General features: G+C 42.4%; 1 protein-coding gene across 3 annotated transcripts in view; it reads right to left on the bottom strand.

Annotated features, from left to right (window-relative positions):
* The window catches only part of SMG7 (SMG7 nonsense mediated mRNA decay factor), a 988,399-nt gene that overhangs the window by 865,294 nt on the left and 99,519 nt on the right, over positions 1-23,586 (bottom strand). For all 3 annotated transcript variants that reach the window (XM_044085293.1, XM_044085292.1, XM_044085294.1), the window contains exon 2: positions 1,264-1,295. In XM_044085293.1, coding sequence (XP_043941228.1) covers positions 1,264-1,295 — 32 coding nt within the window. The remainder of the gene's footprint in view (positions 1-1,263; positions 1,296-23,586) is intronic.

Here is a 23,586-nt window from a genome sequence, read left to right as displayed (position 1 = left end):
ACACAGAGAGAGACACACACAGAGAGAGAGACACACACAGAGAGAGACACACACAGAGAGAGACACACACAGAGAGAGACACAGAGAGAGACACAGAGAGAGACACAGAGAGAGACACAGAGAGAGACACAGAGAGAGACACACTTCTCACTCCAAGTTTTCAGTTTTTAATAGCTAGCTACACATATATGTGCAGTGTTGTGCTCGTGTGCACACACATGTATGCCTGGAATGAATCTTTACAAAAAGCCTTACACTGCTATTAGTTTGTAGCACTGTGAGTGCTCTGTGCAAGACTGCACACAAGTGGGTTATAAGACTTTGTCTTCTTTCTCACTGTTGTGCTATCTCGGATCTGGAATAGTAACATAGTAGAAGTGTGCAGGAGGAGCTTGCCCCCTGCAGAAGACTTTTTTTTTTATTTTAACTTGGGGTTTTAAAGGAATGTGTTTTGGAATACTGGAAAGTCAAATTAATAAAAATTGACTTTTCAGTATAGTCTTTATATAGGATCATGGGAGGTTATGAGGCTATTGGTCCTGAGGACCTTATAAGCTTAGCCACGAGTTTAGCCCATGTTTAGACAAATCAGCATCCAGACCCCTGTCCATCAGGGACATAGGTGGAATCCCTGGGGTATATTTTCTATTTCCCATCCAGTTATCCAGGCTGAGCTTAAAAAGGGGTAAAGAAGTACTCTGATGTGGAGAGGGAGTCTATTCCACTGATGAGGTAGTCTCTAAGACACGAATCTGCCATGCCAACAAGTCCTGTTGATGTCACAGACCAGGTTGAGGCCATGCATGCGGGTTACTCAAGTGGAGCTTCACTTGCGGATATGCAGCAGTCTCATCAAGGTGGGGTCTATGATCACCTTGTATGCCAGACAGAGATAATGTCCGAGGAGTCCTGCATGAAACCGAGTGGAGGGATTGGGCTTTTAGCATGTGTCTGGTAGATGTTTGAGGCCCTGGATTCTCCTGGTGAGGAACCTCTGTGATCTCTCCAGCTGCTGCATGTGCTTTGCGAGGTACATGGCAAAAGATGCATTGTACTCCATAATGGACCTTATAACAGAGGAATACAGGGATGTTATGACCTTATATAAATATACATGCACATTATGTAAAAATATAAATACACACACGTGTATGTGCATACAAAGATATAAACACACATACAACTCAGCAATCCACTTATTACCTGAAAAATGAGAAATGGCATGGTCACTTAGTAAGCAGCCCAGAAAGGAAAGTTTCTTACCCGTCATATCAGCCTTCAGGGCTTCTGCCTGCCTGCAATTAAAACAAACAAACAAAACACCATTACAATAAAATGTAAATAGCTTCAAATCTTTAATTTACTTGTAACTAGAGCACAGAGAAACACACAACAGACACATGATTAGGCATTCAGTTACTACAAACTTCAGATATAACTGGATATGTTGCAAACAATTCTACTTTAAGCAATACTGTACTCAAATCATAACTTACAAGAGAGTAAAAAACCAAGTAAAGAAATTATTTGTTAACCAGGTAAGGGTACAAAAGTCAAACAAATATTCTCTAGTACCACGGCAGTACATTTTGGAAATTACAAAAAGCTGTCACACTACTACATTTAGCAGGATGGCCATCTACACCTCCAACTACTCATGATCTTGCAGTGGTTCAAAATGCTCAATGGCTAACCAAGGAAGTGGGGAAAGAGATGGTCATAAAGATGTCTGCTCACATTCCTGGAGGTGGTGTTAGAAATCCAGCTTCTGACTACTACCTGGAGTAGCCTAAAATTAAACTCTAAAACGCATGTGGTAGGAAGTGGCACTTGAAGCACAAATGCCAACATCCTGTGTGGCCCCAACACATTTCATGTCTACTCCAAATATATGCAAATTAGATGCATTAAATTCTAGTAGTTATACTGACAAAGTAAGAAAAGCAATCCATCCTACAGGTCAGAGTGCTAGTTCCACATGTCTGTTTGCGCACTGTTCAACTCTGGTCACTTATGCCAAGCTGTTTACCCAGGCAGAATGTGCAACACTTACAAAGCCTCATAACCATGATGAGCTCACAGCCAGCCAACAAAATTGGTCAGCTACGTCTAGTGAATCTTTTCTACTGCAAAAAACTAAATTAACTATACAACACATGCAAGCTTAATTAAAAATACAGGAACAAGTTCTTACTGCATCAGTAGACCTATATAATCATCCTCTTTGATGGGTCTCCCATGGTTACTCTTCACCAATCAGCATTTGGTATCCTTACCATGCTTGAGGATGGATGAGCACCCACAATGACAAATACGGATGGAGAAGTGAATGGGTTGATCATTAGAAGTAACTGCAAAATGGCTTCCATTTGTCTTTACTGCACTGCAGACATCCCACACTTTTGCACACTATTTTAGTCCATGAAACTTGCACCCAAAATACTTGAGCAATAAAAACAGCAAGCAGGTATACCTACCATTATCCCAACCCCTAAAAGACCTAACCTTATTTGTGCCATGATAAACTCCTTAACACAATACTACACACATCTGCCAACTACATCAGAGTAAAACAATGCCCTGTATATCACCTTTTAAAAACTTAAGCTTACAAAATATTAAACAGTTCTTAATACTACTACTAATAAAACTAAAATTAACACTATCCATGCTAAATCCATATAACACTCATTCCATTACACCCCAACAATAAAAGCTACCCATTAAATAAAGTAGATGTACGTGAAGTTAATATGATTTATCCCCAAGCATAACTACATCTAGTGGAAAAAAAAAAAACATTTGTGCCCATCCACCTTAGAAGGGGGCATTAAAATTTGATTTACTAAATGCAATATACTCATTAAAAATGCTCACTTATACACCTGTTCCATTAAGAAGTGAACACTTGCAACTAAATTCACGAAGAACTTCAACAACACTATGTTGTTACATGGAAAATTTGATAACTTTTAACAGGTCTGTATATTTGCCAGGGGTAAAGCGATAAAGCTATTAGCTAATATGTATGCAAAAGCAACTTGTGAGCTCAGCTACGATGTATATTTAGTTGTGAAATAAACTAGTACCTGGCGTATTAAGTGTCAAAAAAGACACTTAATATTATACTGCCTGTTTCTACACAGGCACAAGCTACTATTTGTTTGTCCTGGATCCATTTGCAATTTATAACCCCTCTTAGCATTCTCACTGTACTTTTGAATCTCCAGTGGCGTGATATTGGTGCAGATGCTACTGGCTGCACTGAGGATCTCTTGTCTCTGACGAATAAAGGCTAGTTGTTTGGAACACTACCTGGGTTTCATGATTTTTGCAAATTATTGTGATGGAGGTCAATGAAGTTTTAAGACCACTAGTTTGTTTATTTTTTCCTTAACACTTGTGGTGGTGAAGTTGGAACTAGACCAGGAAAGAAAAATGCACATCTGCAATTCTTTAGCACGTCCTAAGGATACAACTTGTTGATACTACAAAGATGCCAAAACTTCCTCCATCAGAAAGATCAACTTTTATTATTTTATCTCCTGATGGTAACAAAATGTGAGCACTACCTTCCTTCAAATTGGAAACTCAATATCTGGCAGAGCCAGTTCAGATGATCCAAATATACGGGCTTTGCCAGTGCAAGATCAAGGTACAGTGGGGATCGGGGAATATGCCTTTTTTTCCCCAATGTAGTGTTGATCTTGGAGTTGGTATAGATAATTAGGAAGGGGGCTTGCCCCCTACAAAACACGTGTTTTTATTTAAATCCTTTGTGCACTGACGTTTTGATTTGACAATTAGGTGTTGATCACTGTAGTATCAACCAATTGTCATTTAGATGGAAAGCTAGGATTCCATACAAATGGATACATTTCAAAAAGGATGAGGCATCTAGAAGCTTGCTAGTTCTAGATCGGCACACTACCCAGTAACACTACAGACTGTCACTACAAAATGGTCGCGCAAGTATTAATACTTTTGCTAGCTTGAATTTCAAAACAGTCTTGTACTAGAAAAATAAATGCGTTTCTAACATTATCACTGTTTTGCTGCATCAGCCTGTTACATACTTTTAAACTGCTTAATTATATAGACAGCAAAGTCAAACAGACTATATTCATGATCAACTGTTGGTGAATACTTTGTACAGCACAGGCTCACCCTTAATAACGCCCAAAGGTCAAAAGAAAGCATGTGTCTGTTAAAATACATGTACACAAGTTAAGCATTTACCTAACTGCACTATAGTGCAACAATTACAATGTTTCTAACCACGGTTTACTCCCTACATAATGATTCAAAGCACCTGTTCCTCCTCTCACAGTTCTCAGTGCTGACGTAGATTATGACTGGATTTTAACCTAAAATATATATTTTTTCTTTTCTACTTGAAAAACAAAGTACAAAAAATGACCTGCCTTTCCCCAAATGACTGTGGTTGGCTAATGATACTACTACTGCGGCTTGTAAAAATGTACACCTGTGTGTAACTGATGCTTCTATCCATAATAAGGGTGACAAGTTCACAAGGCAGCATATAAAAATTAACGCTACTAGCTTCAAGTCTGAATTCAACAAGACCACACTGATGTTTTCTACTTCTCAGGGACATGCATGTGTGTTTACCGGTATACACACATACATGTATGTGCATATACGGGTCTACTTAAAAAAACACTGAATTACTGCAACTTTGAACCACAAAACATTGAGACCATAATGTCAAAAACACACAACACAGAAAACTTAGAACAAAACCACATAACACTGCAAACGTAAATCATCGCATCCCATAACATCAATGCACAAAATTAGTAATACCTCCTCCACCTCAAACATAACTAAACCGACAAACACACTTGTTTCAACGTTTCCACAAAGGGGCAAGCCCCCCACACCCCCTGCAAATTAAATACACCAACTCCAAGATCATACTACAGTGGAGACGAGGCAAATTCCCCATTCCACACTGTACTGCAATCTCCATACAGTATATACAAATATCTCAAACATGTACCTCTATTTTCCTGACAACACATGCAGAATAAAAACTTACTTTCCTACTCACTTATCCCATCAGTTTCCACAACACTAATACAACTTCTTTCAAACTAATAAATCCATCACTCAAACGCAACAATGCTTAACTGTTACCAGATAAACCTGAGAACTTCTCAAACTACAAAACATACCATCCACCACGTTTGTTTACAAACTACTACAACTTCTTAAAGTGATGCCACAAAATTAATACTTTAAACCATAAAGTACAGTTTTGTACCTACCATAAATGTAGATGTTCGAGGATTCCCTTGCTGCAGTCCTGACTATTGGGTATAGTCCGCGTCCCAGTCGGCCCGAATACCAGAGTATAAGGCTGACGTCGGTCATGGCGCCTTAGACTGACGTCAGTACGTCAGGGTACTAATGCGCATGACCGACGTCATTTCCTCAGTCTTTTCTTGCCCCAGATGTCAGAAGACCCAAAAAAGACAAGTCCCAAAAACAACCTGCACCAAAAAACATGTACAATATATACAGTAATATATACACAAAAAATATAAGCATGTAAACTCACCTACACAACCACCCTGAAACACAGAGGGGAAGGAGGGAGGGTAAATTGGACTGCAGCAAGGGAATCCTCGAACATCTACATTTATGGTAGGTACAAAACTGTACTATGTTCTTAGTCTTCCCTTGCTGCAGTCCTGACTATTGGGTAGAATCCCAAAGCAGAGGTAAGGGAGGCTGGCAAATTATAAAGTAGCAGGAGCTGACAACATGCCTTGTAAAACAGCTGTGGCAAAACCAGCTCTAGTCTTAGAGTATATAGGCAGGTGATAATGCCTAGAGAAAGTATGCACTGAACTCCAAGTAGCTGCTTCCAGAATATCCTTAGTTGCCACCCCCCTTAGAAATGCTGTTGAAGTGGCAGTAGCCCTAGTGGAATGAGGCCTAATCCCAGCTGGAATCTCCTTGCCATGATGGGAGTAACAAAATGCAATGCAAAAGCCAATCCACCTAGAAATAGTTTGTTTTGACACAGGCTTGCCCTGTGAACTCAAGGCAAAAGAAACAAGTAACTGCTGAGACTGCCTAAAATTCTTAGTCCTGCTCAAATAATAACGCAATTGCCTGTGTACATCTAAAGTGTGCAAAATCTTTTCCCCTTTATTTTGAGGATCTGCAAAAAACGTAGGCAAATGAATAGTTTGGTTTAAAGCCACACTAGAAACCACCTTAGGCATCAAGGAAGGATTAGTACGTAATGATACCCTGTCCTTATGGAAAATCAAAAAGGGCTCTACTGCCATAAGGGCCTGCAACTCAGACACCCTTCTTGCAGAAGTAATAGCCAACAGAAAAGCAGTCTTCCATGACAAATATTTCAATTCAGCAGTAGCTGCAGGCTCAAAAGGTTGTAGAGTAAGTTTTCCAACACAAAATTGAGATCCCAAGCAGGAGTAGGAGCTCTACGTGGGGGTCTTATATTCTTTGCCCCTCTAAGAAACTGCTTGAACAAAGGATGCGAAAACAAAGGTGGGTCACAATCATAGTGAGCTGAAATTGCTGCAGCATGAATCTTTATGGAAGAGAAGGACAAACCTTTGTCCAATAATTCAGTAAGATATTGAAGAGCCACACTCAAATTAGGCTCTGAAATCTCCAAATTCTTTGCTGTACTCCAAAATAAAAATCTCTTCCATTTTTCTGCGTACACTCTCCTAGTACTAGGCCTTCTAGCTTCCATAATCACATTTAAAACTTGTTGAGGAAGCTGAGACCTACCGTGCTTCAACACAGAATATGCCAAGCTGTGAGATGAAGAGATTGAAGCTTGACATTGAGCAGATGACCGTCCTTCTGAGATAACAGATGAGGAATCAGAGGTAAAGGCCATGGAGGCTTCTTTACAAGACTCCTTAGAAGTGGGTACCAGTGTTGCCGAGGCCAATCTGGAGCTATCAAAATCATCCTTGGCCTGTCTTGTCTGACCTTTAGTAATACCTTTGGAAGAAGAGGTAGAGGTGGAAAGGCATAGACATGAAGATTTTTCCAACTGAAAGACAGAGCATCCACTTTCCAAGCTGTGTGATGAAACCCCTTTGTGCAATACTTTGGCAGCTGGTGGTTTAGTGGAGAAGCGAACAGATCTATGTCTGGAGTTCCCCATGACACTGTCAATTTCTGAAATACATGAAGATCCAGTTTCCACTCGTGGGGATCCATGATTTGTCTGCTTAATACATCTGCTAGGGAGTTCTGTGCTCCTGGCAGAAACCTTGCCTGAAGAGTCAGTTGCAGGCTTAACGCAGTCTCCCATAAAATCATTGCTTGCCTGCATAGAGGATAAGAATGTGTTCCCCTTGCTTGTTGATGTACCACATGACAGTTGTGTTGTCTGTCAGAATCAACACCTGCCCTGGAAGAAGTAACTCCTTGAACGCCATCAATGCAAACTGGACTGCTAACATCTCCTTCATGTTGATATGTAGATGCTGTAGTCTGGCAGGCCACTTGTCTTGTATCCACTTTCCATTTAGATGAGCTCCCCAAGCAGTGTCCGAGGCATCTGTCGTTAAAATCTGACTCGCCTCTGGCCGGGTCACAGAGAGTCCCTTGTTTAGGTGACATTCCTGAGCCCACCACAAGAATTCCTTTTGAAGGCAAGGTATTATTTGAATGACAGTGTCCAAATCTTGGCAGTGCTGTGTCCATACATTTTTGAGATACCATTGCAGCTTCCTCATATGCAGTTTGGCATTGGGAAGCACCAGAATACAAGATGCCATGAACCCTAATGCTTGAAGGACTGTCCTTGCAGTCAGCACGGACTGATGAGATAGTTGATGGAAGTAAAGTGACAGACTCTTTTGTTTGTCCGGGGTTAAAAAGGCCATCTGGGCTGCTGTATTCAGTCTCACACCCAGAAAGCACATGTCTTGAGAGGGTACTAGACTGGACTTTATTTCGTTCACAGAATACCCTAGGCATCTTAGCACTGCTATGACATATTCCAGATGCTGTAGAAGGTGTTCCTTTTCTTGAGCCAGAATCAGGCAGTCGTCCAAGTAAGGATAGATTTGAACGCCTTGAAGCCTGAAGTAAGCTATCACTGGAGCCAGAACCTTTGTGAATACTCTGGGCGCAGTAGATAAGCCAAAGGGCAAAGCAGAGAACTGATAATGAAAATCTCCAGTTCGAAACCGCAGATACTTTCTGCAACTTAGCCTTATAGGCACATGAAGGTAAGCTTCCTTGAGATCCAAAGTTACCATCCAGTGATCCTTGCCTAGCAGAGGCAACAGTTGCTGTAACGTCAACATTTTGAACTTGGGAATGTCCAGATAAGTGTTGAGGATAGATAAATCCAAAATTGGTCTCCACGTGTTCCCCTTCTTTGGTACTAGGAACAGGCGAGAATAAAATCCGAAGCCCCTTTCTGATACAGGGACTGGCTGAATGGCCCCTATCTGGAGTAACTGAGAAACTTGCTTGTGAGCCTCTTTTCTTTGTGGAGGAGGAACATCTGGCATGCCTTTGAAAGGGGCATTGTGTGGAAATAAAATCTGTAACCGTGATGAATGATATCCAGCACCCATCTGTCTTGAGTGATTAAATCCCAATTTTCTTTGAAAAGAGACAATCTTCCTCCCAAAGGAGCTGCCAGACGAGAGTCCACTGGCAGCTGAAAAGGCAGGTCATTGGTTCTGCTTACGAAAGGACTGACCCCTGCCCTCACCAGAAGTCTGAGCAGGTGAACTGTCTGATCTAGGCCTAAAGAACCTTGAGCCCTGCCCCTACCACGTCTAGACCTACCCCTAGACTGGGAACCATAAGCAGGATATGTCCACCCCTTAGCAGGCCAATTTCTACTAAACTTGGAGGCTGTACCTGCAAAATCTTTAACAGTCTGCATAGACTTAGCTTTGTCCTCCATTTTCTTTAAAACTGCTTCCACAGGCGGTCCAAACAACACATCAGACTGTAAAGGAGCATCCAAAATCCTGGTCTTAACATGCTCAGCTAAATTCTGATCCTTCAACCAGGCATGTCTGCGAAGAACAGAACTAGTAGCAGCCACCCTCGAGGAGGCCTGAACAGCATCAAAACCACACTGCAAAGAATGCTTACCCACTTGTTCAGACACATGAACCAAATCCAGCAATTCTTTACACTCAATACCTTCCGCCAAAGCATCCACCTTAGATTTCAATTGTGAAAGGAGATAATTCTGATATTTCAGCATATGAAACTGACAATTCAACGCCCTCATGGCTAGAGTGGAAGAAGTATATACTTTCTTACCCCACCTATCCAAAGCCCTTGCCTCTTTATCAGAGGGTACAGGATTTTTAACCACAGAAGCTTTAACACCTTTAGGCCCCTGAGAAACAGTTTCTGGGTCCGCCCTGGGACTCTTAAACAAATACTTATGAGCTTGGGCACCCTATAATACCTATCAGGCTTAACAGGAGCAGGAGGCAAGGAGTCAGGGTTCAGAGAAGCCTCTGCAAAACATCCTCCACCACATTCAACACAGGAGGAATAGCTAAGGGCCTATGCTGGGGCAAAACAAGAATTCCCTAAGCCTTTTTCTAGAGTCAGAGTAATCTTGGCCTTCCCATTTAAAGTGCTCCCTCATGGAGTGAAGAGTCTCTGAAAATGAAAAATCCTCAGGAGGAGAAGCTGAAGGAGTGGAATCATCCACATCAGAATCAGAATAAGTAGGAAACTCTTGCAAGTCTTCCACAGAAGACTCTGAAGCCTGTGAACACTGTTCAAAACTATCAAACTCCTGTTCCACCCTAGGCCTCTTATCAGGTGGGAACACAGAACCTCTAATCAGAGAAATCAAATCTTCAGCCATTTTAAGCATATGTTTCTTAGGCACAGAGTTCGAAATGCTAGGAGAAGCCCCCACAGAAGCTGAACTTGGCCTACCTCTAAAAGAAGCTTTGGCAACAGAAGGAGAGGCCCTAACTACCTTGGGAAGAGAGGGAAGAACAGTTACCTGAGAAGCCCCCTCAGCCTGGCCTACCTCCTGAGAGGGCACATCCTGTAACAGTAAAGAATCTGCCTGAGACTCCATAGAGACTCCTGGCAAAACCTCTGGCTCCCTTGAGCCTTCTAAAGGACCGACGTCCGGGACTGCGGTTCCTCACCCTAGGCTTCACTGTTTTGTCCTTGCGCTTCTTGGATGAAGCAGGCGTCGGAGCATCCGACGGCATATTATAATTGCAACGCTTCCCAAACACTAACCTAGCACAATCAAGCCTCCTCTTAATAGTGCGCTTGTTAAATCTAGCACAAGAGCGGCAACCAACAACGTCGTGCTCAGGCCCTAAACAAGGTATACACAAAGTATGATAATCCCTATGCGGTATCTGCTTCCCACAAGAAATACAGTTATTCACTTTTTCTGACATCCGGTTAAATACTGAGGCAAGAAAAACCAAAATGTTCTAACGGGTTACTTAGCCAACTCTGTTTTCGGTCTGAAACTCCGGTTTCGGAAAATCTCAGAACGCCAACCTGCACTCGCAAAATTGCTTCTGCATCGGACCATGCGGCAAAAAAGACTGAGGAAATGGCGTCGGTCATGCGCATTAGTACCCTGACGTACTGACGTCAGTCTAAGGCGCCATGACCGACGTCAGCCTTATACTCTGGTATTCGGGCCGACTGGGACGCGGACTATACCCAATAGTCAGGACTGCAGCAAGGGAAGACGAAGAACATCCATATAACACTTTCGATGATACAAGACAAGGATTTAAATTTTCATTGTTATGTAATTTTGATGCCCACTGAGTGGCGCACAGCTACAGTTATCCCACTCCACAAGGGGGGATCCCCTTGGATCCCAGGAACTACCGCCCCATCAGTCTGACGAGCCTGATCTGCAAGGCCATGGAATGTATTAACATGGAACTTATAAACAAAGTCATTGGCAACCTTCAAACACTGGATCCCACCCAGTTTGGGTTTGTGAAGGGCCAATCGTGTCTCCTGAACCTGACTGACTTCTTCGAATCAGTCTCCAGAGCCATGGACAAGGGTAATGCAGTCCCACACAGCCTATCTGGACCTCGCCAAGGCCTTTGAAACCATCCCCCACTCTGGAATCATAGATAAACTTACTAAGCTGGGCATTAATCCCTATGTCACTCGATGGGTTGCCAACTGGCTTACTGACAGAACCCACACTGTAAAAGTAGCTGACTCCAAATCCAGCTCTAGACAAGTGGAGTATCTCAGGGTTCAGTCCTGGGACCTCTCTTGTTTGGCATCTACTTCTCTGAAGTACAAGCCAACACTAAGGGACTCTGGCTAATAAAGTTAGCAGATGACTGCAAACTGGGAGCCAATACTGAATCCCCAAATGATGTGGATATTCTACACAATGGCCTTAAAGAAACAGATGCTTGGTGCCAGAGCCATGGGCTCAAGCTCAATGCCAAGAAACGTATAGTTATCCCCTTTGGGAAAAAACATGTACCCATAAATTACCACATAGGTGGTAGTACACTAAACACCAAAAGTGTGATGAGACTTAGGGACACAGGTGGACAGTTGTCTCACCTTCAATAACCACATCGCCACAACAGTCAGGAAATCCTTCTATGTGGCACACCTCATCACCAAGTGCTTTTCATCCAAAAAAAGGAGGTCATTGTCCCACTGTACTCATCCCTCAGACCCATTACAGAATACAACGCCCCATTTGGTATGTACCTCTCAAGACATCTGCAACTAGAAAGGCCGCAGAAATACCTCACTAAAAGAATCACAGGCCTAAAGCAGATGCCCTATGCTGACCGCCTTAAAAAAATCCAGCTATACTCTTGTCGCATATAGTCTACTCCAAGGCGATCTCTGCTTAACATACAAGGCCATGTCAAACCAAGAGCTGTTGGACATGCTACATTTAAAGAAATCCCAATCCCTCAGAGCCACACTCTCCAGGGATCTAACCCTTGTCATCCCATTAAACAAAACATGCTGGAGGGACAGGTTCCTGACACAGAGACTCCCCAGACTCTGGAATAGACTGCCCATACATGTCAAGCAGAGCACCTCTTTGGCCCTCTTCAAAAGGAACCTTGATGATTGGATAAGAGAAAAGAAATTCACCCCGGGGATCACATCAGTCGCCCTGCTAGATAGGGGTCCAGGGAATTAAATAGTGTGGGAAGAAATAGCCAGGGAATTGTAATGGCTAGGCTTGTATAGGCTCTAGGGCTGATAGTCTTGTACCAACCTATGATGTTCTAACTTTTCAGTGTTCTGAATTTTCAATGTTATGGTCTCAATGTTTTATGGTTCAACATTATAGTAATTCAGTGTTTTGAATTAGACCCACATATACACAAGTATATGTGAGAGTATATCCTTCCATTGACACCAAAACTTTTAGATCCTAAAACGATATGCACCTACTTGTCAAATATCTAAATATTGGCCCACAAAAGGACTGGAAAAAAAAAAAGTACAGTTTTGTACCTACCATAAATGTAGATGTCCGATAGGAATGCATCTGCAGTCCTTACAAATGGGTTGTCCTGTCGTCAGGCAGCCCTTCGGTCGGCCGGATTCCAAAGTCTGGGTCTGGCCTCGGCTGGTGTCGCACTTCACCCGACGTCATAGCTGCAGTTCTTCGGGTATAAAGGCATCAGCCGACGCCATTTTCCTCAGTGTTTCTTGCCCCAGATGCCAGGTGCCCTCTTGGAAGGCTAAATTTGGATAAATGCCAATGTTTCCAAATAGTAGAGAGCAAACACAAAAAATAAGCATGTATGTACATATATACAAACAAATACACCATAATAGATCCCCCCCAGCTAGATATAAGATGGGCAAATACCCTAGGAGTACCACAGAGGGGAAGGCGGGAGGGTAATCCTGACTGCAGATGCATTCCTATCGGACATCTACATTTATGGTAGGTACAAAACTGTACTATGTCCTACAAGGATGCATCTGCAGTCCTTACAAATGGGTAGAATACCATAGCCAAACTAGGGGAGGAGGAAGAAGAGATTATGGTGTAGTTAGGATCCCTTGCAAAACAGCAGTGGCAAACCCTGCTCGGGATCTAGAGTATAAAGGTAAGTTATAATGCTTGGCAAATGTATGCACGGAGGTCCAAGTAGCAGCCTCTATAATGTCCTTGGTAGCCACTCCTCGAAAGAAAGCTGTGGTAGTGGCCGTAGCCCTTGTAGAGTGAGGCCTGATGTTCTCTGGAGTTTTCTTTCCATGGTAGGAGTAACAAAATCTAATGCAATTTCCTATCCACTTGGAGATCGTCTGTTTTGAAATTGCTTTTCCTTCCCTTACTGTTGCATATGCTACCAGTAGCTGGTCAGTTTTTCTATTGCCCTTGGTTCTGTCCAGGTAGTAGTGTAACTGTCTATGTACATCCAAGGTATGCAACAGTCTTTCTCCCCTGTTCTGTGGGTTGGGGAAGAATGTAAGTAGGTGGATAGCCTGATTTAAAGATACTCTGGATACCACCTTGGGCATAAATGTAGGATTTGTTCTCATGGACACTCTATCTTGATGGAAGATCAGGAAGGGTTGCACTGCCATTAATGCCTGTAGTTCAGATACCCTTCTTGCTGAAGTGATTGCCAGCAGGAAAGCAGTCTTCCATGATAAGTATTGTAATTCTGCTGTTGCTGCTGGTTCGAAAGGAGGAAGTGTCAATTTTTCTAGCACAAAGTTAAAGTCCCATGCTGGCAATGGTGGTTTCCTAGGAGGTTTTACATTTTTAATTCCTCTCAGAAACTGCCTGAGCAGAGGATGCGAGAAGACAGGAGTATCTGAGCTGTATTTTGCTGAAATAGCTGATGCATGTATCTTGATGGAAGAATAGGACAGGCCTGTGTGGAAGAGTTCTGCCAAGTATTCCAGGATGCTGGCTATGTTTACCTGTGACACATCTTCTCCCTTTGCAGTACTCCAAATGAGATATCTTTTCCATTTTGCTGCATAATTTTTCCTTCTTGAGGGTCTGCGAGCCTCAAGGATAATGTCTTTAACCCTTTGTGATAAATTTGGGTTAATTGATCTTATGTAATGTTCCAGGCAGTCAGCTGCAGAGTTTTCAGGCTTGGATGCAGGATGTTGTAGTTGTTCTGTGTTAACAGCAATGGAACCAGGGGTAGTGTCCATATTTGTTCCCGAGACATGCTCCTTAGCAATGGGTACCAATGTTGCCTTGGCCAGTCTGGAGCTATCAGGATGACCCTTGGACGGTCCTCTTTGATCTTCAATAGCACCTTGTGCATCAAAGGAAGTGGTGGGAATGCATATGCTGTCAGGTTTTTCCAACTGAAAGATAGGGAGTCCACCTTCCAAGCAACTGGGGGGTACATCCTTGTGCAGAATTTCTTTAGCTGGTGATTGTGTGGGGATGCAAATAAGTCTATTTCTGGGAGTCCCCATTTCCTTGTAATGTTTTTGAAGATGTCCGGATGTAGCATCCATTCGTGGGCATCCGTGGTAGTCCTGCTTAATATGTCTGCTAGAATGTTTTCTTTTCCCGGTACAAAAATTGCTTGTAACAATGTTGTAGCTCAGAGCCACATTCCATAGGTCCAGTGCCATCTGGCATAGAGGGTATGAATGTGTGCCTCCCTGTTTGTTGATGTACCACATAACTGTTGTGTTGTCTGTCCTTATCATCAACAGACCTTCTCGGAGAAATGGTCTGAATGTCTGGATTGCCAATTTTACTGCGGGCATTTCCTTTAGATTTATGTGTAGGTGCAGCTGGTCTTGAGTCCATAAGCCTTGTATGCACCTGTCCAGCATGTGGGCCCCCCAACCGAGGTCTGAGGCGTCCGTCGTGATGGTTTGGCTTGGTTGAATGCTGTGGAAGGGCAATCCTGTGTTTGATTGACAGGCCTGAGCCCACCATAGGAACTCTTGCTTCAGGCATGGGATTATTGGAATTTTGGTTTCTAGGCTGTGCTTGTGTTGAGACCATAAATTCTTTAGGTACCATTGTAGCTTTCTCATATGCAGTCTGGCATGAGGGACCAGTATTATGCAGGATGCCATGAAGCCCAAGGCTTGCAGTACTTTTCTTGCTGTTAGATGGTTCTGCTTTGTTAATGCCAAGAAGTAGAGAGGTAGTTGCTCTTGCTTTTCTGCAGTTAGAAATGCCATTTGCTTTGATGTGTCCAGTTCTGCACCCAAAAAGGTTATTCTTTGGGATGGTATCAGCTTTGACTTTTTTATATTGACTGTATATCCCAGGGCTTGTAGCAGGTAAATGACTCTTTGTAAGTCTTCTGTTAGCTTGTTTTTGTTGTCCGCTTGTATCAGGCAGTCGTCCAAGTAGGGGTAAATTTGGATTCCCTGAAGCCTGCAATGAGCAATTACTGATGCCAGGCATTTCGTGAACACTCTGGGCGCAGTAGATAAGCCAAAGGGCAATGCTGAGAATTGATAATGCTCTGATCCTGCAAGAAATCTGAGGTATCTTCTGCAATTTGGTCGTATGGGGACGTGCAGGTATGGCTCCTTGAGATCTAGAGTTACCAGCCAAGACTCCTTGCCCAGCATGGGAAGAAGCTGCTGTAGAGTCAGCATTTTGAATTTTGGAACAATGAGGAATGTGTTTAAAGCGGACAGGTCAAGAATAGGCCTCCATTTGTTCTCTTTTCTTGGTACCAGGAAGAGTCTGGAGTAAAATCCCTTTCCTTGCTCCATAGATGGTACCTTTTCCACAGCTCTCATCCTTAATAATTGAGATATTTGTTTTAGAGCTTCTGTCTTTTGATTTGGAGGTAGGTTTGGCATTCCTCTCTTCCCTGGTAGGGTATGGAAGTGGAACCTGTAGCCTTGGTCTATTGTCTGTAAAATCCACTTGTCTCTTGTGATGTAATGCCAGTTTATTGAGAATAAGGCTAGCCTTCCGCCTAAGGGTGCTTCTAGTTGTTCCCTGGTAGGCGGTGCCAGAGCCAAGTCACTGTGATTGTCCTGTTGCAGTGGTGGTGGCTGTGTCTGTGCCTCGCTGGTTGTTACCCTGCCACTGGCGTCCCTGTAGGCACCCTGGATTGGTTTCTGCCTCTTGATCGCCTATTCCTGCCTCTCTGTGCTTTAGAGGAGTCTGGAAAGGACCAATTTTTGGAGGGCCAATTCCTGCTAAACCTTGGAGGTTGGACCTGTAAGAAATCTTTCACTGTTTGTACAGATTTTGCCTTCTCCTCCATCTTCTTCAGTACCTGTTGTGCAGGAGAACCAAATAAATTGGCCTTGTCCATGGGAGCATCTAACAGTTTTGATTTGACATGGTCCGGTAAGGCCTGCTCTTTCAACCATGCGTGCCTTCTGATAACTGTGCCAGTCATGGCTGATCTAAAGGAAGCCTCCAGTGCATCATAGCCGCATTTTAAAGAATGGTTACTAACTTGCTGAATGTTATGTACCATTTCCTGAACATACTTCTTATCCAAAGGTTCATCAGAGGACAGTTTTTTAGTTACCTGGTCAAGCATATATTCTTGATATTGGATCATATGAAATTGACAGTTCAAGGCCCTAGCTGACAGAGTAGCAGAAGTGTAAACTATTTTACCCCATCTCTCTAAGGATCTGGATTCCCTTTCAGAGGGGAGGGGATTTTTAGCAGAGGTAGTTGCTACAGCCTTAGGGCCCTGGGAGATAGTGTCGGGATCTGCAAAAGGAGCCTTGTATAAATGATGATGTGTGTCCGGGACCCTGTAGTACCTATCGGGCTTAGCAGGGGCAGGAGGTAATGAATCAGGAGCAGTACAAGCATCATTAAATGCATCATCTACAACAGAAAGAACTGGAGGTATAGCTAAAGGCCTATGTTGTGGTAAATGCAAGAAGGTTCTAAGCCTTTTCCTGGAGTCTGAAAATTCTTGGCCCTGCCACTGAAATTGTTCCCTCATAGCATGCAAGGTTTCCCCAAAGGAAAATTCCTCAGTTGGAGAGGCAGAAGGGATGGACTCTTCAGCATCAGAGTCTTCGTAAGGGGAATAAGGAGCCTCTGGAGGGTCTGTATTATCTGAATCATCAGAGGAATCGTCTGTGGACACTGGCTCAGGGGGCTCTGCTCTAGGCCTCTTCTCTGGAGGTGGATGAGAGGCCCTGTCTGGATGAGGCTGGGATCCCCGGATTAAAGAAATAAGATCCTCTGCCAAAGAAAGCATTTGGGAACTGGAACTGGGCCTGTGAGTAGGGGTCTTAACAGGCACAGTTTTTGTAGCTTTAGCTGCTTTAGCCCTGGCAAAGGCCTTAATGGACATGGCTGCAGGAGGCCTAGCAGCTCCACGTGCAGGAGTAGAAATATCCAAGGGAATAGTGTCTGATAATTCCTGAGTAATCGCAACAGCAGGTTGGATTTCAGAAGCCGATTCCACGAGGTTAGAAGAAGCCTCGGTAGAAGGCATGCTTTCGGCTGAAGGAAGAACCACTTGCTCGGTTTCAGCCGAAACCGAGACACTCGCGGTTTGCTTAACCGCGGTTTCAGCCGAAACCGCGGACCGCGAGTGTCGGTCCTTTTCCTTGCGTTTTTTGGTTATTTGTGTAGTCGGAAGATCCGATGGCATCTTATAAGCAAAATCAGAGCCGAAAAACTGCTCAGCAAATTCCGACCGACGTCTAAGCGTCCGTCGGTTAAAAGAAGCACAGGCTAGACAAGCTGCTACGTCGTGGTCTGGGCCTAAACAAGGTAAGCAGTAAGAGTGGAAATCTTTATGAGGTATTTGTTTCCCACAAGTTAAACAGTTATTCACTTTTTCTGACATCGGCTGAGGCAAGAAAGAGTCCCCAACGGGTACTTAGCTTTAGAAGTCTTGGGTTGTATTCGGTAGTAGTAATCTCTGGTTCTGACCGACCGGCACTTGCGAACAGCTTCTGCTTGGCCACGCGCAAGAAAGACTTAGGAAAATGGCGTCGGCTGATGCCTTTATACCCGAAGAACTGCAGCTATGACGTCGGGTGAAGTGCGACACCAGCCGAGGCCAGACCCAGACTTTGGAATCTGGCCGACCGAAGAGCTGCCTGACGACAGGACAACCCATTTGTAAGGACTGCAGATGCATCCTTGAAGGACATCACACTCGCACAATGTTTTCTGTAGGTGGGCAAGCCCTGCTAATTATACATATCAACTCGATGATAACACTACACTAGGAAAAGGGCACATTCCTTCATCCCCACTGAACCGTAATCTCAGGCTGACAACGGTAGTATTATATTCAGATAAGCAGTAGAGGCTCCACCAGACTATCGATGGACAGTATTGTTTTCAAATATTTATACACACACTATAAAATTCATGTAGGTGTAACATTTAAGTATCACACACAGAACCGCACTGATTCATTCACAGGACATATTACACACACACTTGTTCAGACATAAAACAAAAACTGTATGTATATGAAGGAGCCTCAATCCTCACCACGAGCACTGGTGAGGGACATTAACTTGGAACAAAAATAGATACAAACAATTTCCAGATGCAGCTCCCTACTCCAAACACAACTTCCCTTAAGAGCACACAGGGAACATGCTCCCGCCCTGGGGCTATGTTTCCCTTTCTCTCACCAGGCCCCAAATAAGACTCCACACTGACCACAGCTGTAGAGGAGTCCTCAGCAGAGTATTCCAATCCAGGTCCAGCCTACAAAGTAAATCACAGTCAAGTTTTTTTGTGTGGGATCTTGTTTCGTCCTGGAGCTGTGTTTGAAGTGGCTAAAGTGTGAACCCAAATTTCTGCCTCTCCAAAAAGAGAAAAATAATCTGTCCTGTAGAAATCCCAAAAGCTTGTTATCTGCTAAAAGGATGTTCCAATGCCTTTGGACACTATTTAATAACAAGTCGGTATTCCTCCCATATGTAGTTACCAAACGAATCACCAACTGGTTCCCTGACTTTTTCTGCTTATATCTCAAAAGATCTACCCTATCTAATGAGGATACCCAATTTCTGGCATTGAGGACGTTGCCCATTTTGTAACCCCTGTCTCTAAATCTACTTCTCAAGTCCTCCTTAAAGTGATCATAGGTGGCTGGGTGTGAGCATATATGCTTTATCCTTTCGGGATATTCCTGGACATGTGTGGTGGATGGAAATTGGAGGCATGGAGAAGGGAACTGTATTGTGGGTATTTCTGATAGACCTCTGTTTCTAGTGTATGATCAACATTCCTGGTAACCAAAACATCCAGAAACTTGACTTGTTAAATGTTGTAATTAGCTGCAAATTGGATACCCCATTTGTTATCATTGAGGTACCCCACAAACTCCATTAAATATTCCCCACCAAATCTCCATACCAACAAGCAGTCATCAAGGTAGCATCTCCAGATGTCAATTTCATCTAAATAGATGTGTGTTGTCACATCAAATGTTCCTCCAAATGGGCCATAAAAAGGTCGGCATAAATGGGGGCAAAATATGACCCCATGACTGTGCCCTGGACCTGCCAATAACATTTATTCTGATAGTAAAGCACATTTTTGCTCAAAACGTGTTCTGCAAGGCAGATCAGGAAGGTGTTGAAACCCGGTGGATAGAGTTCTGACTTGTAAACCCAGTATTCAAGTGCTTCAAGTCCAGCCCAATGAGGAATGTTGGTATACAGCACTGAGACATCCAGAGTGCACAACAGCCAGCCACGTTCCAAATGCATCTCTGAGATAATTTGTAGGAAGTCTGTGGTGTCCTGAATTTGTGACCGAACCCATTTTAGTAAAGGTTGAAGATATTTTGTGAGGAATTGAGAGAGGGGTTTCGTAATTGAGCCCCTACCGGAGACAAATGGTTTCTACCTGGTGGGTAAAGAAGATCCTTATGTATTTTTGGAAGGAAATAGATGTATTGACTCATAGGATCGGACACTGTTAAATGATATAGAGTGGTGTCGGTAACAATGCCCTCCTCCTTTGCAGACAACAAGAATTTGTCAATCTGCTTCTTAAACCTGAAAGTGGGATCTAGTGGCATACATGTATAGTACCGACCATCACTCAATTGCCTGTTCACTTCAGCATTATATTGTGTCCAGTCCATTACAACCACCGCCCCACCCTGGTCTGCGGGTAGAATGACCAGTTCCTTATTATTTTCCAATTCCTGCATGGCCTTATGTTCAATCTTTGAGATATTATTAGGTTTACTTCTAAATTACCTAGAGTGAAAATGTAAATCTTTGAGAATGCATGTTTGGAACATTTGTACATTATGATGCATGGGAGGTATAAAGTTAAATTTAGGATATTTAAAAACATCCTCATAATCAGAATTAGTAGATGACTGAAAATAAAGCCTTAAATTGAGTAATCGGCAAAACAATACAATATCCTGTGCAAGAGTATCCTCGGAGACCAAAAAAAAAAAAGGTATGAAATTTAACCCTTTATTCAATACTTGTGTTGGAGTTTGTGACAAAGGTACTGAAGAAATATTCAGCACATTGTTATTGACAGTTACTTCTGAATCATTAGTTTGAGTAGTCCCTCCATGCTGTCTACCCCTTGGAGTGTTTTTTTCCCTGCCCTCCTGTCTGCCCCTAAAGGGATATGTGTATTGCTTCGTTTGGACATAGGGGAGTCGGGGGCGTGCTGTGTATCTGGGTCGGTCTCTGATGGAGTCATCCCCTGATGAGTCATAACTAGAGGAGGTGGGTCTCTCTAGAATCGACAGGGGTCGTTTCCATTTCCCCACCTTCCTATTCTCAAACCTGACATGTTTGTTATTACTAAACGGATTATCCCTGACATATTCACCCAAGTCCCTGTGGAACTTGCACGTTTTCACCTCTGATTTGCTGTTCCAGATGAAGTAAGTCCTGACCAAGTTTAAGGCATGTGATGTATGATGGTTGTCCTTCATATTTCTTAGTTTCTTCGCACATCCTGGTTACCTCAAATATATATTTTATCAATGGTTCGATCATAAGCAGCCAGGACCCCTACAAACCTGAAGGAAGTTTGTTGTTGGGCTGTATCCCATTGTTCTGCCAATTCAGTATCAATGTTGGTTGTATGCGTACCCTGAAACCTCTGGGTGATATTCCTTAGTCAGGTAAGCTTTAAAAAGTTTGGAATGCCACACATTGGTCCATAAGGACCTCATACATTTAGTCAGTCTTTGGAAATGGGCTTCACATGTACTCTCTTCCAAACTATTATTCTGGTTATTTGTATGTCCTAAACCAAAAATCCCTAGATTATCCTGATCTGCTGATAGTCCCTGTAATATCCTGGTCAAATCCATGGTTGATGAATGTTCGATAAAGGTTGTGAAAAAATACATGTGTATGAACACAGACCAATGCCTCCTTAAATTATGGGGTTAAAGGAAAATAGAGTGTGCCCAGATGTGTGTACACCTAAAAATGTAAAACAAAAGGGCCCAATATGCAATATCAGCCACTAATAACCTTACAGTTTCAAACATTATTGTCATCAAATCAAAAAAGAGCCAGATTTTATTACAAGGGGGATAGTTCACAACCACAGCAATGCTACATTTATTTTCATCCACTCAAAAAACCCTTCCAAATGGAAATCTCAAACTAAAATGGACAACAATAGCTCTTTGCTGTTGTATCCCCAAAACAGGATATATAAATATAACAGTATTCCTGTGTATATATTTGAGATGAATATATTAGGGGGTAATCAGCAATAACAATGCTATGTCCATTTGCTTCGAGTAATATTTGTCTTCTTCAAAACCATCAAGCGAACAAATAGCCTTTGCTGTTAATTGTGTTCACATGTAGTGCTGACATGCATAGAACCCATTGTTCAACCAACTGATATAAAAGTGTCCATAAATTCACATATCTGGGTATAAAGAATATTCCTTTGATAAAGAGTGCTTAAAAAAAAAAAAGCCCACTCAATTTAATAAACAAACTCAGTCACATTGAGTCAGTAGTCACCCATGTAAGAAGCAACCATGGGATTCACCACACCCCCTGATATAATTGCCCAATTCTGACAACATATACCCAAAACGGATATCCAAATGAGAAGCAAATCTTGTATAAACTTAAACAGGAGGATAAATGACTGGCAGTTCCCTCAATGGTTAGGAATTGGGACCTGAATTCCAAAACAAACGTCTGTCTAAATTGAATCAACCTCCACAATGTAGAATGACAACAGCTTCCCACCAAATCTGTTTAAAACGTGATGCAAACAATGCAACCATAAAACATTATACCAAAAATTGTTCATACCACTTCCTATGCCCCACAAAAAAAACTAATCCCAACAGTGGATTGAACCAGTATTCATTCAACTAGTGTTTGTTGCAAAACGGCGTGCTCACTAGCCTGCACCCAAGTCATATGTTAGTTAATCATGTCCCACATACGTATGTACAGTTTTGCATAAACCAGTATTGGGCAATAATTAGGTTCTTGAACAGAAATCAAAATATGATAAAATCCAAATCCCCGATCTATATGGATGGGTAAAGAGTCCAGTAATGCGGATAGTTGTTAATGGGGTTATCACTCAAGTGTGGAAGTGCCAAGTACATTCATTCGTTCCTAACAAAATGGTGTGCTCACTAGTCTATACCAAAGCAATATGTTGATAAACACATTCCTAAATACATACAATTTTTTTATAAACCATGAGCGAGTATTGAGCCAACAGACAGGTACTTGGGATAACAATATAAAGTCCAAACCCCCAATCTATGTTGGTAGGTATACAGTCCAAAAATGCGGATAGTTAAGGTTGTAGAGGTGCCAAGCACATTCATTCGCCTTGTTTATTCAATAGGAGTCCGTTTGAAACTCGCATAACTTTTGTCTAACCCACACCCAAACAATTAAATGTATGGTCCTTCTTCCACAAATGTGTAATTAAATATTATGAGAAAATGAGCACAAACCAAATATTCAATATACCAAATTTATGGTTTAAATATCAAACCCCAATCCGCTATTCTAAATAAATCAGTCTGAAAAATAAGGATGATTAATAACGGAATTATCCGAATAAATATACAAATCAAGACTGATATTTCAAACCTGAACCCCAAGAACCTGTTGTCCAATAGGGCTGCAAATGAAAACAAAAATCCAAAATCCAATAATCCGAATGGATGAGTTTTTGCAAATATGAACGCTGTTTGAAGAAAGACGTCTGTCCCGTAGGCCTAATCTGCCTCCATTGATGGTTTCATACCAAACCGTGGTTGGAATCTACAAATATGTCCATCAAAATGTTAATAATCCAAAAAATAGAAAATCAGAGGATCCAAAGAATCTCTGTCTGCCAGACAAATTGTAGGTAACCAAAAGTTCAATATACTCCACCACAACACATCCTAATGCACCTTTTCATATTGTCAAATCAGAACACCCAAGAATCATAAATATATCCGCTCGTAAATCGCTCAGAAGCTGTAAAAATGTCCCAGATGAGTCACAGTTAAAAGTAGCAAAACACAAGCCTCTTAGTTTCCCTTAAGGACTCCTCTCAAACCTCTTGTAAGAACAAATCCAGAAACTAACTAATCAGAGTCCAAACTGGCCGTAATCTTTTATTATAAAATGCAAGTG

Source organism: Protopterus annectens, chromosome 10.part0, assembly GCF_019279795.1.
Source record: "Protopterus annectens isolate FY-2018-M chromosome 10.part0, PAN1.0, whole genome shotgun sequence".
Taxonomy (NCBI): domain Eukaryota; kingdom Metazoa; phylum Chordata; order Ceratodontiformes; family Protopteridae; genus Protopterus; species Protopterus annectens.
This window is presented reverse-complemented; position numbering and strand designations above follow the sequence as displayed.